At 43.2% G+C, this 15,247-nt stretch overlaps 1 protein-coding gene across 8 annotated transcripts in view; it reads right to left on the reverse strand.

Annotated features, from left to right (window-relative positions):
* Positions 1 to 15,247, reverse strand: part of SCML4 (Scm polycomb group protein like 4) — a 125,375-nt gene that overhangs the window by 23,634 nt on the left and 86,494 nt on the right. For 4 of the 8 annotated variants that reach the window (XR_015251452.1, XR_015251451.1, XM_025925807.2 and 1 more), the window contains one exon: positions 253 to 543. The exons of 1 other annotated variant lie outside the window; for it this stretch is intronic. Coding sequence is in view for 4 of the 7 variants with exons in the window: in XM_025925807.2 (XP_025781592.1) it covers positions 253 to 543 (291 nt within the window). In the remaining 3 variants the exon portion in view is untranslated. Of the gene's footprint in view, positions 1 to 247; positions 544 to 2,550; positions 6,152 to 9,679; positions 10,573 to 15,247 lie in introns of those variants that run through there. 3 more of the 8 variants (XM_086707537.1, XM_086707538.1, XR_015251453.1) reach the window with 3 other exon arrangements.

Genomic DNA, 15,247 nt, shown 5'->3' on the forward strand with positions numbered 1-15,247 from the left:
ATTTTGGAATCTACTTAGTCCTACAGCCTAGCCTGTTCTTATATACTATTTTCTTTACTTATGGTCAAAAGTTGAAGTTAGCTGCCTTTAAGAACAACAAAAATTCTTGAAAGGGCTTCCAATTTCCCAGTGTTCCATATTCAGAAATCATTGTTCCCCCTGAAGCCACCCCCTTCCCCCTACATGCAGTTATCCCAGAGCAAGGGCAGAGGAGGTTAAGTCATGGGGAAGCCAGAGCATGCATTACGTTACCACATCTGTTTCCTTCAAGAGGGGTCCCGTTTCTCTTGGGGCTGGAGCCTGGGGGCCTCAGCCCAGGTGTCAAGGGGCCTCCAGAGGACATGGGGCTGGAACGGGGACCACTGGCAGTGGTGGCCAATACTCCCCCAAGGTGGCCATCTCCAGAGTTCTGTCTCTTGCAGTACAGCGAGGAAGAGGTGGGCAAGGAGCCCCTGTGGCTAAAGGTGGAGGCGGAGGGGTCCATGCTGTAGCGGTTCATGCCCACAGGGTTCGCCAGGCACTCCTCAGTGGTGACTGTTTTTGCTAAGCAAGAAGGCAGGACAGAGAAGCAGAGATCAGAAAGCAAGTCCAGGGGCTACCTGACAATCTTGGCAAACATTTCCTCAGTGGCATGGGTGCCACTACCTGTGGGAACGAGAGATGAGGAGGAATGCACCCCATATCATAATCCCAAATAGTTCACTCTCAGCAGATTGAGACACTTGTCTCACCAACAAAGCATATCACAAAGAAGGGATGGGAGATGTGCCCCTTCTGTGTTCAGAAGAAAAAGGGATTAATTTGGTTATTGGTGATTTGGAAGTAAAATTCAAAGGTGTTTCTCCTTCCATGGTGTTGCCTCTCCAGCAGTCGCTACTAGCTTGTCTGAATCTCCCTGCGCTCTTTTCTCTTGCCCACTAACACCGCTAGCCTCACTTGGCCCAGGATGCTTTGGAGAAATCAACCAAGAGTTACAATGCCCTTGAGTTAGAACCACTTTGGCCTGGGTGGTGACATAGGGGCAATGGTGCTTCCCCCTCCACCCCCCTAATTTTAGTCTCAATACACAGAAGGGTACTGTCCTTCCTCCAAAGCTAACAAGCTGGGGACACAAATGCTGATCTGATTGGCCCCACGGTCCTCCCCATAACCAGCATTTGAGAGATAAAGAGCCAATCAAAAGTGCAGCGGGAGTAAAGCTGCTGAAGAGTCAGCCAACCTCATCATCAGTTCCCCTTTACTCAAGTAAATCACAATTTTCTATACTTTTAAAGCTTGAACTCCCTGTTGAACTCTGTGACCTATACCTATGGCCAAATGGTGTGGGGTGTTTTGTTTTATTTTTAAGGAGAAAGTTCAGGAGGATTATGGGAATAGAAAGAAAAAGAAAAATATTCTAGGAATTCCTTGTCTTTAGTCCCTCCAGTCCCAGACAAGATCACATGTGCCTGGTCCCATCAGCAATCATCTTTATACCACATATGGTCAAAACAGATCTTGACATGCACAAAGAAAATTGTTAGAGTAACAAAAACCAGTGGATCCTCCAAGGTTGGCAATGGGGTAACACATTTGAGGCCACAAGACCCAGATGTTTTCTTCATTATGGATTCCTCCCATAATGCAGATAATGAAAGATTAAGACTTGATTTTATTAGGGGAACTAGCAATTCTTATATGTTGGAAAATATATGGATCTTGTCTGGAAATAAAAGTCATTGCATATGGGATGTCGTTAAAGCAGTGCTTAAAGCAAAATTTGTAGCTGTAAATAATTACATTAAAAAGAAGAAAGATCTCAAATTAATAACCTAATCTTTCATGATAAGATGCTAGGGAAAAAAAGAGCAAACTATACCTAACTAAGCAGAAGGAAAGAAATGAAGATTAAAGCAGAAATAAGTAAAGACTAAAAAAACAACAGAGAAAATCAATGCATCCAAAGCTGGCTCTTCGAAACAATAACAAAATTGAAAAACTTTAGCTAGACTGGGCAAGGAAAAAAGAAGATTCAAATGATCAGAAACAGAAATGAAAGAGATGACGTAACTACCAATCTTACAGAAATAAAATGGATCATTAAGGAATACTATGGACAATCATATGCCAATACATTAGATAGAAGAAGAATGTAGACAGAAGAAATGGACAAATTACCAAAACTGACTCAAAAAAAAAAAAATAGACAATCTGAGTAAACCTGTAACAAGTAGACAGAATGAATCAGTAATCAAAACTACTCACAAAGAAATCCCAGGCCCAGATGGTTTCATGAGTGGATCCTACCAAGCATTTAAAGAAAAATTAAAACCAATTCTTTATAAACTCTTCCAAAAGATAGAAGAGGAATGTTATGGACTGAAGTGTGTCCTCTAAAATTCATATGTTGAAGTCCTAACTCCCAAAGTGACTACATACAAGAAGGTAGTAAAGGTTAAGTGAGGTCTTAAGGGTAGGACCTTAATTTGACAACACATGCTCACTAGCTCTCTCTCTCTCTCTCTCTCCCTCTCCCTCTCCTCCCACCCGCCCCCTGCCCCAGCAACATACATACACAGAGAAGAAGCCATGCGAGGACACAGCAAGACAGTGGCTGTCCACAAATCAGGAAGAGCGCTCTCAACAGAAACCACCCCTGACAGCACGTTGATCTCACTCGTCTAGCCTCTAGAACTCTGAGAAAATAAATGCTATTGTTAAATCAACTAGACTGTGGTATTCTGTTGTGGCGACCAAGCAAACTAATACAAGGAAGGAATACTTCCCAACTCATTCTATAAGGCCACTATTAACCTGGTACCAAATCCAGACAAAGACATTCCAAGAATAGAAAATTATAGAATAATATCTCTTATGAATATGGATACAAAAATCCTCAACAAAATGCTAGCAAATCAAATCCTATAACATATAGTATAACTTATACACCGTGACCAAGTAGGATTTATCGCAGGAAAGCAAGACTGTTTTAACAGTTAAAAATCAGTTAATGTAATATACCATATAAATAGAATAAAAAAACAAAGATAGTACAATGATCTCAATAGATTTGACAAAATCCATTGTCCTTTCCTGATAAAAACACTCAACATACTAGGAATAGAAGGGAACTTCCTCAACTGGAGAAATGGCATCTACAAAAACCCTATAGCCAACATCATTGTTAATGGTGGAAGACTAGATGCTTTTCTTCCTAAGATCAAGAAAAAGACAAGGATGCTTATTCTCACCACTTCTATTCAACATTTTACTGGAAGTTCCAGCCAACCCAATTAGGTAAGAAAAAGAAAGAAAAAGCACCTAGATGGGAAGGAAGAAATAAAATTATCTCTTGTATGTAGAAAATCCTAAAGAATCCATTAAAACATTATTGCAACTACTAAACGAGTTTAGCAAGGTTGCAGGATACAAGATCAATATGCAAATACCAATTGTGTTTCAGATTAAACAATCTGAAAATGAAGTTAAGAAAACAATTCATTTATAATAACATTAAATGAATAAAATATGGAGAAATAAGTTTAATAAAAGAAGCATAAAACTGAAAACTATAAAATACTGTTGACAGAAAGTAAAGAAGATCTAAACAAATGGGGAAAAACCCCATGTTCATGAATCAGAAGACTGAATATTGTTAAGATGGCAATAATCCTTAAATTGACCTATAGAGTCAATGTAATTCTTGTCAATATCTCAGCTGACTTCTTCGTAGAAACTGACAAATTGTTTCTAAAATTCATACAATTTTCGAGGGACCAAGATTAACCAAAACAATCATGAGAAAAGGACAAAATGGAGCATTCACACTTTCCAATTTCAAAATTGACTACAGAGCAATGATAGTAAAGACAGTGTGATGCTGGAATATGAGTAGGCATGTAGATCAATGGAATTGAATTGAGAGTTCAAAAATAAACCAATGTATGTTCAACTGATTCCCCACAAGGGTGCCAAAATCATTTAGTGGGGAAAGAAAAATCTTTTCAACAAACTGGTGTTCAAACAACTGGATATCCACATGCAAAACAATGAAATTGGACCCTTACTTCATACCATATACAAAAAAATCAACTCAATATTGGCCAAAGACTTAAATGTAAGAGCAAGAATTTATAAAACTCTTAGAAGGAAACATAAGAATAAATCTTCATGACCTTGAGTTTGGCAAGGCATTATTACATTTGACACCAAAAGCGTGAGCAAGAAAAGAAAACAATACACAAATTGGACTTTATTAAAATTTCAAACTTCTGTGCTTTGAAAGATACCATTAAAAAAAAAGTGAAAAGATAACCCACGGAATGGGAGAAAATACTTGCCAATCATATATCTCATCAGGGACTTGTTTCCAGAGTAACTCAATAATGAAAAGACAACCTAATTTAAAGGTGGTCAAAGGACTTGAATAGACTTTTCTCCAAAGAAGATATACAAATGGCTAATAAACACATGAAACATGTTCCCCATCATTAGCCATTGGGAAATGCAAATCAAACCCACAAAGAAGTATAACTTCACACTCACTACAATGGTTACAATAAAAAAGTCAGATAAAGACAAATGTTGATGCTGTAGAGAAATTGGAATCCTCATACACTGTGGGAAAAGGAAAACTAACACTTATTGTGCACCTACTATGGGCCAGCACCATTCTAAGCCAGTAAGGAGTAAGGCTGCCATTATAGTCCCCTTTTTGGAATGTTCTCATTATCTGAGATACCAATCCTTTTGGTATCTTTGATTTGGTATCTGAGATACCAATCCTTTTGGTATCCTTTGATCCCTAGTGGCAGGTGCTTTGGTATATGTGAGGAAGCTACTCATAGTGTCTGGCATACAGAAGGCACTCCATAAATATTTACTGAGTAGACATTTGGGCGCTGTTAGCAGTGAGGCAGCCATTGCATAGAACATGCATTACAATTCATGTAAATAAATGACAACCAATGATAAAAAAAAAATATGTAACTAAAATGTTTATTTTGTTTATTAAATATTTTAAATCCAAATTAAATATGTCTACATAGTTCTGATAGTGTAAGGCAGAGAATGCAGATAATTCTCCAATCTGCACTATAGCTGGAAAATAGAGATGCAGGTGAAAGATTGTTCTCCTATGACAACGTGCAGAAATGGGGAACAAGGGAACGTGGACTTGATTGGTTTAAAAACTGCTGACGACCATGGGTGGGATCAAAGGTAATAAAAAGTCAGTTTCTGGGCTGGGATCCAAATGAATTCATCAAAAAGTAAAACCGACTTGAGAGACCATCAAGCAAAGCCTTCTACCCAGCAAAGGATACACCAGTGATTCCAGAGGCAGCGGGTGAACAGCCATGGAGACAGGTCCGCAAGCCCCCCATGGGGGCTCTGCATAGCCTGGAGCTCCCAGGAAGCCTGGGAGCGAACAGCACGTACAGGTGCACACACCAGGGTGCCGTTCAGAATTGATGAGACACAGCTGCTCAAACCTGGTTCAAACAGCCTTTTCCTCACCTTTATAAATAGGGGTGCTGACACTTACATCACGCCAAAGCGTAAAGATGACTGATATAATGAAGGCCATCATTATTTACCTACAGGACTGAAGAGGGCCTGCAGAGAGCAACCCGGCCAGCATCTCCCCAAGTGTTAGATGTGTCTCACTGGTGGGACAGGGGATGATATCAGGTGTGACTTTGGTGTGTTTGTTTCCTAAGGCTGCAGAAATTACCATAAACTTGGTGGCCTAAAACAGCAGAAAGGTATTCTCTTGTAGTTCTGAACGCTAGAAGCATGAAATCAGTGTCGGCAGAGCCATGTTCTTTCTTAAGGCTCAAAGGTAGGATCCTTCCTTGCCTCTACCTCGTTGCTTGTGTAGCCAACAATCCTTCATGGTAGACACATGGCTCTAATCCGCCTCCATTGTCACATGGCATCTTCCCTGTGCATCTGTGTCTGCGTCCAAATGTCTTAGAAAGACATCAGTCACTGGATTAGGGTCCATCATTCAGTATGACCTGGTCTGGATTACATCTGCAAAAACTTATTTCTAAAGAAAGTCCCAGAGCACCTGGGTGGCTCAGTCTGTTAGGTGTCTGACTTCGGCTCAGGTCATGATCTCATGGTTCATGAGTTTGAGCCCCACATTGGGCTCTGTGCTGACAGCCCAGATCCTGGAGCCTGTTTCGGATTCTGTGTCTCCCCCCGCCCCCTCTCTCTCTGCCCCTCCCTGACTGGCACTATCTCTCTCTCAAAAATAAATGAACATTAAAAAAAATTTTTTTTTAAAGAAAGTCCCATTCACAGGCACTGGAAGTTAGGACTTGAACATGTATCTTTTTGGAAGACACAACAGATGAACATTATTTTTTATAGTCATGTATTTTAGTGTACAGCAATAAAAAAATTTAATTAGCCCATTGAACTATAATTTCACTGACACAATATCATTGCTTAAGGTGACTAACAGCTAAAGTTAAAAGAAATGAACCTGTTAAAGGAATATCTTGAGTGAACACTTCTACAGTTGTCATATGGTCATACAAAAATTGTGAAGGTGGTGTATTAACACTGGAATGCACTGAGTTAGTTAGTCCAACCTCTCTTTTCAAGCTGGGTGGTAAATAAGGAAAATAAATGACACTCTTATTTAAAAGCTTCCTGCAAGAGATTTTACAATCTCCCTCAGAGTGAGGTCATTGTACGACAAATCTCATTGGCTAAAATTTCTTCCTAACATCTAACCCCAATTTCTCTTGCTTTAGTTTGCAACACTGTGGATGGAACTAGAATGTATTATGCTAAGCAAAATAAGTCAGTCAGAGAAAGATAAATATCATATGATTTCACTCATATGTGGAATTTAAGAAACAAAACAGATGAACATGGAAGAAGGGAAGGAAAAATAAGATAAAAACAGAAAGGGAGGAAACCATGAAGGACTCTTAAATGCAGAGAACAAATGAGGGTTGCTGAAGGCATGTTGGGTGGGGAGCATGGGCTAAATGGGCGTTGGGCATTAAGGAGGTCAGTCGTTGGGATGAGCACTGGGTGTTATATGGAAGCGATGAATCACTAAATTCTATTCCTGAAATCATTATTACACTATACATTAGCTAACTTGGATTTAAATAAAATTTTTAAAAATGGGGGAAAAAGATGGCTGCCAGATACCAGACTTTATAACTCTCAACAATAGCCAAATTATGGAAAGAGCCTAAATGTCCATCAACTGATGAATGGATAAAGAAATTGTGGTTTATATACACAATGGAGTACTACGTGGCAATGAGAAAGAATGAAATATGGCCTTTTGTAGCAATGTGGATGGAACTGGAGAGTGTGATGCTAAGTGAAATAAGCCACACAGAGAAAGACAGATACCATATGTTTTCGCTCTTATGTGGATCCTGAGAAACTTACCAGGAACCCATTGGGGAGGGGAAGAAAAAAAAAAAAAAAAAGAGAGAGAGGTTAGAGTGGGAGAGAGCCAAAGCATAAGAGACTCTTAAAAAATGAGAACAAACTGAGGGCTGATGGGGGGTGGGAGGGAGGGGAGGGTGGGTGATGGGTATCAAGGAGGGCACCTTTTGGGATGAGCACTGGGTGTTGTATGGAAACCAATTTGACAATAAATTTCATATATTAAAAAAAAAGATACTAGCCTTTATACTATTCAAAACTATAAAGTCATCAACATACAGGTAGATGAATTATAGGTATGCAGAACTTTTAGTAGCTTAAGAATTTCATAGTGTGACACATGGACTGTTTGTTACCTAAAACCACTATTTAAAGTTCCTAAGAAGAAGGACCAAACCCATACTTGAGGAGAGAAGTGCACTTCTCAAGCGGTTTGGTGGCTGACTGGTGAGTGAACACCAGATGGGGCCAGCAGTCCTGAGACTGTCAGGCACGAGTGCCCTGCGCGGATCCAACTCCTGCACAAACTCGCGGCAAACCACAGGGCTGACGGGGTTAAGACGTTCGTGGTCTTTCTCTCCCTGATTTTTAGAAAATCACTTCTCATCTGAAATGAGCTTGTCACCCTGGCACCTCTCATTAAACAGGAGGATCCAACCCGGCCTCTGTTTAAGGCCATTTAATCTCTGTGGAGAATCTGAGCTCAGCAGAGTGAGGCAAATGAGAGGCGTCTCTTGTACTTGTCTTTATAACCTCCCTGCCTCTATCCAGGAGACAAAGGATGCCGCCTGTAAAATCACTAAAACTTTCCTCCAGAGAAAGGAACAATCTGCTCTTGTACAATCACATGAGCAAGCTTAAATAGAAAGCAAATGCACCAATGGCACAAAGAGGCTACCACATTTTCTGGGTTTAAAGTCTTAGGAATTTTCAGGAGAGCCTGGTGTTCCTTTTTCACCATTGCCAAACTGTTGGAGAACTACGTTTTCCCCCAGCCTCTGTATATGCAGCCTGCCCACTAGGGAGGCCAAAGAACACTCTAGAAGAGTTCAAGCCTCCAGGGATACCCATTTGCTTCTGAATCTGAGCTGTGTCTAAACCTCCCCTTTTGGGAAACAAACTTTAGGGTCAGGAGTGCGTGGACACCTCCCACCCCCCTCACCTCTGCAGAGGCTTCCAGGTCGCCCACCCAGTGCAACCCACTCCTGTTGCAGTCCTGGAGGGTCAGGCAAGAGCACCTAGGATGTAGAGAACATCCAAAGAGAAGCAGGAAGAGACAGAGGGACAGGAAGAAGAAAGCCGATAGAGAGCGAGAGAAAGAGAAAGTCCCAAAGCAGTGAGAGTTGCACAGAGAGGAAAAGGGGGCCCACGTGTCTAAAAGTACAGACCCTTCTGATGGAGTTTTAGTTCAGGCTGGTGTTGACCCTTTGTCATTTGGGACACAAGACCTAACTGCTCCCAGTTAAGTGAACTTGGACTGTTTATTTTATTAAAACAATTAAACTGGCACTTTACTTGGAGTTTCCAACCAAATGAAGCCCTGAAAAGCATCAATACCACCATCTGCAGAATTTTTCTCAAATAATACCTAATCATGCCATAATAACCCCCAAATTCCAGAGTCTTAGAAACTATTCACTTTCATTACAGTTGTCCCCACCCACTCTCTCACATGTGTGTGTGTGCGCGCGCACACACACACACACACACTCACCCTCCACTCCCCACCCTATTTCCCCACATCAGGCATAACTCCCCAGTTAAAGGGACAGCTGCACACAGTGATCCTTTTCTATAATCATCACCGCCACCTTCCCCCACCCCGACCGGCAGCCACCGCCTTTCTCCGGGATCGATTGCCAGCCGGCCTGCCCCGTCCAGCAGGCCGCACAACCCTGCCCAGGCTGGCAAGAAAGTCAAACCACTGGGTCAGTGTCCAGAGCGCTCCATGTGTGAACAGCTTGGCTCAGCTGCTTGAAGAGAAGGGAGCTCCTCAGATCCCAGCTCTGAAACCCAGATCAGAAAAGGAAGCTGCACTGTGGTCCCCATACGCTGCCATTGGAAAAGCTGGGGGATCATTATTACCCGGCGCTTAACCAGGTGCCACCACCTAAAGAGCACAGCCAGTAAGCTCTGGAATGCAGAGAAAGACATGCAAGGAGAGAAGCCGAAAGAGGAAGGGGGCAAGAGGGAGAAGACCCCGGGGAAACAGTAGCAGGTCCCCAGCAGAGCTGCACCCTGCTGAGAGCCCCAACAGGGGGCCATTGTTTCCTACCTCAGGTGGCGCTGACGGTGTCTGCCACCAGGCAGCCTCAGCCTCACTCCTCTCCAGCACCAGGGGCACCCAGCACTGCTCCGGGAGGCAGAGAGGACCTCTAAGGACTTCTAGGTGGTGGCAGAAACCAGCAGATTTCCTCTCTGCCCTCGGGCTGCCTTTCTCTGAGGCTTGAGTGGAGGTTTGCAGACTTTCTTTTCTCAGGCTCAGTCCCGCCCTTGTTCTTGCTCAGATAAGCTCATCACGTTTTCCCTCAGGGCCCTCTGTGGCCTCCTGTCCCAGCCTTCCCGGTTCAAAGGGCACCAGGCCACACCACCTACGAGGCCTAGCATTTCATTCGCTTCAATTAAATTTTCCATTAACTTGGTCTCTGGCCAGTATAGATTTTTCCCTTTAAGCTTGCCTCTAAGTTCAGATCACTCAGCCCTCAGAATCAACCTTATGACTCCCCTCTGGTCCATTTAAGCACATTTATATTTTTTCTCCCCTAATGAGATGCACAGAAACCAACCATAATTTTAATGCCTGACACCTGAACTTCTGTAGTCCTCTCAAATGTTTCTGGTTTGCCTAAGACTTTGTGCTAAGCCTCTGGGTTGATTTCCTCCTGTGGAAATTTTGCCCAAAGGCAATTTTGCCCAATGCCAGCCATTTGGGATAATGAATGCTCTTCCGGTCTTAACAGGAAAGCAGGTCCTATAATCACTCTCTATATGGTCTTGCACATTTGCCCTGCCTCTACCCGAAGTTCTTGTGGGAACTCCTAAGAGGTGAGGGAGGGTGAAGAGAGGGGGACACCTTCCACAGTCATGTTCTGTTTCCTCAACAGCCACACACTTTCTGGTCTTTCTAGAACTTCAAGGAAATTCAAAGGGGTCCTCAATCAGGAAAACGTTGGAGTCACCAGAATAGAGGACATCTCCGAAGCTTTGGTTCTAAATGTATATCCTGACTTTTAGGAAGGCTCATGATACTTTGCAGCATTCCTCACGCTGGTATAAAGCAAGCTGCCATGTTGTGAGATGCTCTGTGGAGAGGCCTATATGGCAAGAAACCAACAGCTCATAGGAAACTGAATCCTGCCAACAGCCACATGAATAAGCTAGGAAGTGGATCCTTTCCTAGTTCGGGATGCAGGCCGGTATGAGACCCAGAGCCAGGGGACCCAGTTAAGCTGCCCCTGAACTGCTGACTCACAGAAACTGAGATAATAAATGTTATTTGAAGCCACTAACTTTTGGGGGTAATTTGTCACATAGCAATAGATAACTAATACAGATGAGAAAAGGCCATTTGTTTCATTTCCCTTGACTCTGCATATCCAGGTTGGAAATTATAATTATTAATTCACTAGCAGCTAGGATGTATCTGCTATAGAATACCTATTCAATTCTCTGCAAGGAAGTTTATGGGATTTTTTTAGCAAAGGGTTTATATTGCTTGTGTATGAGACCCAAAAACTACCCACTAATAGGAGAGAGTTCATAAAGTTTATCTTTATATAACAACTTAATTGGAACACTCATTCATTTAACAATAAGTATTGAATACTTATCTTGTGCTTCCTCAGTTTCTACAGGTCTCAGAAGAGAACCTAAGCCTTGCAATGCAAAGAAAGTCACTAACTCACTGGACATGGAAAAAATCTATTTTAAATTCTACAAAACCCAGGCCTTTCTCGAGAGTTTATATTTTTCCCTTTTAGTTCACTGTTTGTTGTTGTCTGTTTGTTTGTTTTTGAGATTTTATTTTTTTAAGTAATCTCTACACCCAACGTGGGGCTTGAACTTACAACCCTGAGATCAAGAGTCACACACTCTACCAACTGAGCCAACCCAGCACCCCTAGGTAAATGGTTTAAAATATGTACAGATATTATAAATTAATGAATGATATAACTAGAAACACAATAAATAACTTTTCCTACATGAACTCATATTATACCCAGGGGCAGAAATAAAGTTAGGAATCCCACGCTGGCAAATGCTCCCCCTTTCATGCTGTAGGAGCTGTGGCTGGGCTTCTCCCAGACCTGTCCATCTGAAAATACAGGAAAGGCCTTTGTATTTGCCGTAGACCGTAGGGACATTCCTCTTTTACCCTTTCCATCAAAACTTTCTCAGAGGATTCTTAACACATGAGCTTGATACTGATCCTTTGTTCTCCTCCCAAATGACCCTCTTTCCAACACTTGGCTTGAGAACAGGACAGCTTGTTTTGTTCACACGATCCCTGGCTGTAGCAGGGTGAGCATAGCTCTCAGATATTCCAGGCACTGGCCTACACTGGGAGACAAGCGGCTGCAGGGGGATCTGGAGGAACACACCTTCCTTCTTCTTTTTTTTTTTTTTTCTCCACCATTCCACATATTATTTAAAATACCAGGTCAAACGATGCCAAACGTGTGGTGGAGCAGACCACTGTGTGTGGGTTTTGTGAAATGAAAGAGCTCTCCTAGAGTCTGGAATGATGGGCCCTGCCTGTCCTGGGGATGTCACCTAGCAAGGGTGTACCCAGAGCACAAGGACAAGGATGAAACACTCCTTGGGGCCAAGATAGGAAATCCAGAAGGAGAAAAGAGAATTGATCTTCTTGGAGTACAGCTTCTGCCTAGATTTTGTTAAATGGGGGTTGGGGTTTGTTTTGTTCTTTTATATCTTTGGTAGACAAAATGACACAGGTGTACCACAAGCCACTTGTGAACATCCATTTTGTGCCATCAGCCGTCTGAGTCAAGAAACAGGACGTACACCCTACCGGCAAGTGTCGGGTAATAGGGCCCTACTGACAACTGGCTTGAGAGAAAAGCAAAGGGTCAGGGAAGAGAAGACCTGGGCTCCATTCCCTCCCCACTGCTGCCTTTCTGTGTGGCTCTGAACAATTGGCCTGACTCTGTGGGCCTCGGTGCATCACCACTGGGGAAGCTCACTAAATGTTTGCTGACTGCCTAAATGGATGTTTCCATGTAATGGAATTCATGCCACTTGATAAACTCTATTTCCTTCTAGAAATAAACAACCTTTTGGAAAGATGGTTATTCCCTGTATACTCATTCTCTGTAGAGCTATCATATTAGATGAATTTGTACTTCAACAAGGAAGCAGATTTGATTTCTAAAGGCTGGGTACATAGGTTCAACCATAACGGAGCACATTGTGAAGGTCTGTCATTCCAGTAGTTTTCTGGTGCCTGGCTCAAAGACCACCAGCCAAGGAAGAAAACATTACGCTTGGAGAACAAATGTCCTTCCTCCTCTCCTACCCCCTACCATCTGTGTATCAAAAAAGCTACTCAACCAAAAGTAAACAGTTTGTTCCCATCATGTTAAAACTTCAAAAGGCAGGAAACCAATCACTAAATTAGATCTTGCAGGAGACTTCAGTTATCACATTTGCGGTTTCCAGAGATCTCCCCAACCCTTGGTGAGCAATTTGTTCTGTTGCGTTGCATAGAATTTAAGTCAGTAAATATTTGCTGCAGACCCGTTACACGTCGGGCTCGGCCGGGTACTACGCGGCCCCGCCCCCAAGGCTACCAGGCAGGGAGATGAGATCTGGACCCAGATTCTTGCAGTATGGGGCAGCATTACGTGTCATTGCGGATGTATAAACAAGAGTCTGGGAGAACAGACGGACATCTTCTGGGATTCGGAGAAGCTTAAAGGGCAACAGGGACCCTGCTGCAGAAGATGGCCAGGCCACACTGAGGAATTTGCTGTCGTCATTCTTTGCTTTCTTTCAACCTTCTTACCAGTGCAGCAAACCTCCTCTTTCTCACCCAGACTGCACACCTACCACCTCACCTAACCACTCTGCCCTCCCCCCATCTCCTCTCCAGCCCATGGACACCTCCACAGGACATGGGATCATCCTCAGTGACAACACTTATATAGCGTCCTAGCACACATAGACTCATTTTACTGCAAACCTGAACTAAATTTCCCTAGGTGAGCAGAACTCTGCCAGCCCACACTTTATCACTCAGAGTGTGGTCCCCAGCCAGCAGCAGCCCCAATACCCGGCACCTGTTACATATGCGGACTCTCAGGCCCCACGCCAGTCCTGCTGAGGCCAGAATCTGCATTTTAACAAGATGCCAGGTGGTTCGGGAGCACATTCAAGTTTGGAAAACACTGGCTTGAGTTTATTTATAATTGAGACCGTTTCTTTTCAACATTCGAAGGTACAGTAAATTTCCCTGTGATCATCACGTGACTTCTGACAGAACCGCAAATGTTATCAAACCCATGTTTCTGCCTCCATTCTTGCAAAGCACCAGTGAGCTGGTCTTCCTAAAATGCACACCACATTTGGCTGTCGATTAATAGAATTGAAGGGAAATGACTGATGTTCCTGATTTCCAGCCAAGAACTCTACCTTCCGGCCTGGATTCAGGCAGCCGAGGAGGTCTGAAGTCTGGTTTGCCCCTGACACAGAAGAAAGATCACAGAAGAAAGTTTATATTCCAAAGGCCTGAGGAAGAGATTTGAAAGATGCCCTCTCTCTGTTCTGACGTGAGCCCCTCTGCCTTGGGATCCACCTCGGCGGGGGCGGGGGACCCTCACTGGGACTCTTGGGGCACCTTGACCTCATGCTGCCCAGAGCTAGCCTCTGCCACCTCCAGCTGTGACATCTTGCTCCTACTTCTCTGGGTTGCCAGAGTTACCCCTAATGGCCTAATAAGCGGGCATCTGCACTTGTCACCAGTAACGGGGAGATCACTACCGCTCAAGCAGTCCCTTCTACTTCTATGACTTTTCAAAGTTCCCTACGAATATCAGCCCCACCTGACTCCTAAAGGAGCTATCTTGTGAGAGTTCTACCTGGCTCTTCAGCTGCCAAGTTGTCTACCTGGGAGAGTATTCCTTAAATCCACACTTCCCAGACTTTAATGGGTCTTCAAATCACCCGGGATCTGTTGTTAAAGAGTGTGGGAGGGCCTCTGAGCTCTTGCCTTTCTCAGGTGATGAGGATGCTTCTGACCAGAGTTTGAGAGGCAACACCTTAGGTTTAATTAAATCTATCACCAGAACCACAGAGAACAAACCCACATGACCTGCTGCTGTATACTGGAACAGAAAATCATGTCTTCCTCCAAATCATCCTTTTTTTGGGGGGGGGGGGGGGCCACAAACTTTGTTTCTTTGATAGTGTCTTACGTGTCACAGCTTTGCATTTTCTTATTGTCTAATCAAGTGTCTTCTGGAAATGCTCTAATGAGTGTGGACAAGTGTGTGTCACCAAGCCTGATAGACCATCGCTTTAATTGAACAACATCGGGGCGGAGAACAACCTGGTTAAAATGAGCTCAAGATTGCAATATTGTTTTGGAATGATGTTGGTCCTCCAGATGGATATGGAACCTAAAATCAACAAAGACTTCCGTCCTTTCCCTCTCACATGTGCCCCTCTTGCCACAAAAGTGGGAAAGTGAGTATAAGCCACTTCCTCATCTGAAACAATAATAACTTGATATGTTACCCTTTTAGGGAAATTTGAAAGGACAATCCTAAAGAGGCAATGTCTTAATCTAAAGGCAAACTCTCTAATGGTGTCATTTTAGGCTCCA

The sequence above is a fragment of the Puma concolor genome, chromosome B2, assembly GCF_028749965.1.
Source record: "Puma concolor isolate L17-30 chromosome B2, mPumCon1.1.hap2, whole genome shotgun sequence".
Taxonomy (NCBI): domain Eukaryota; kingdom Metazoa; phylum Chordata; class Mammalia; order Carnivora; family Felidae; genus Puma; species Puma concolor.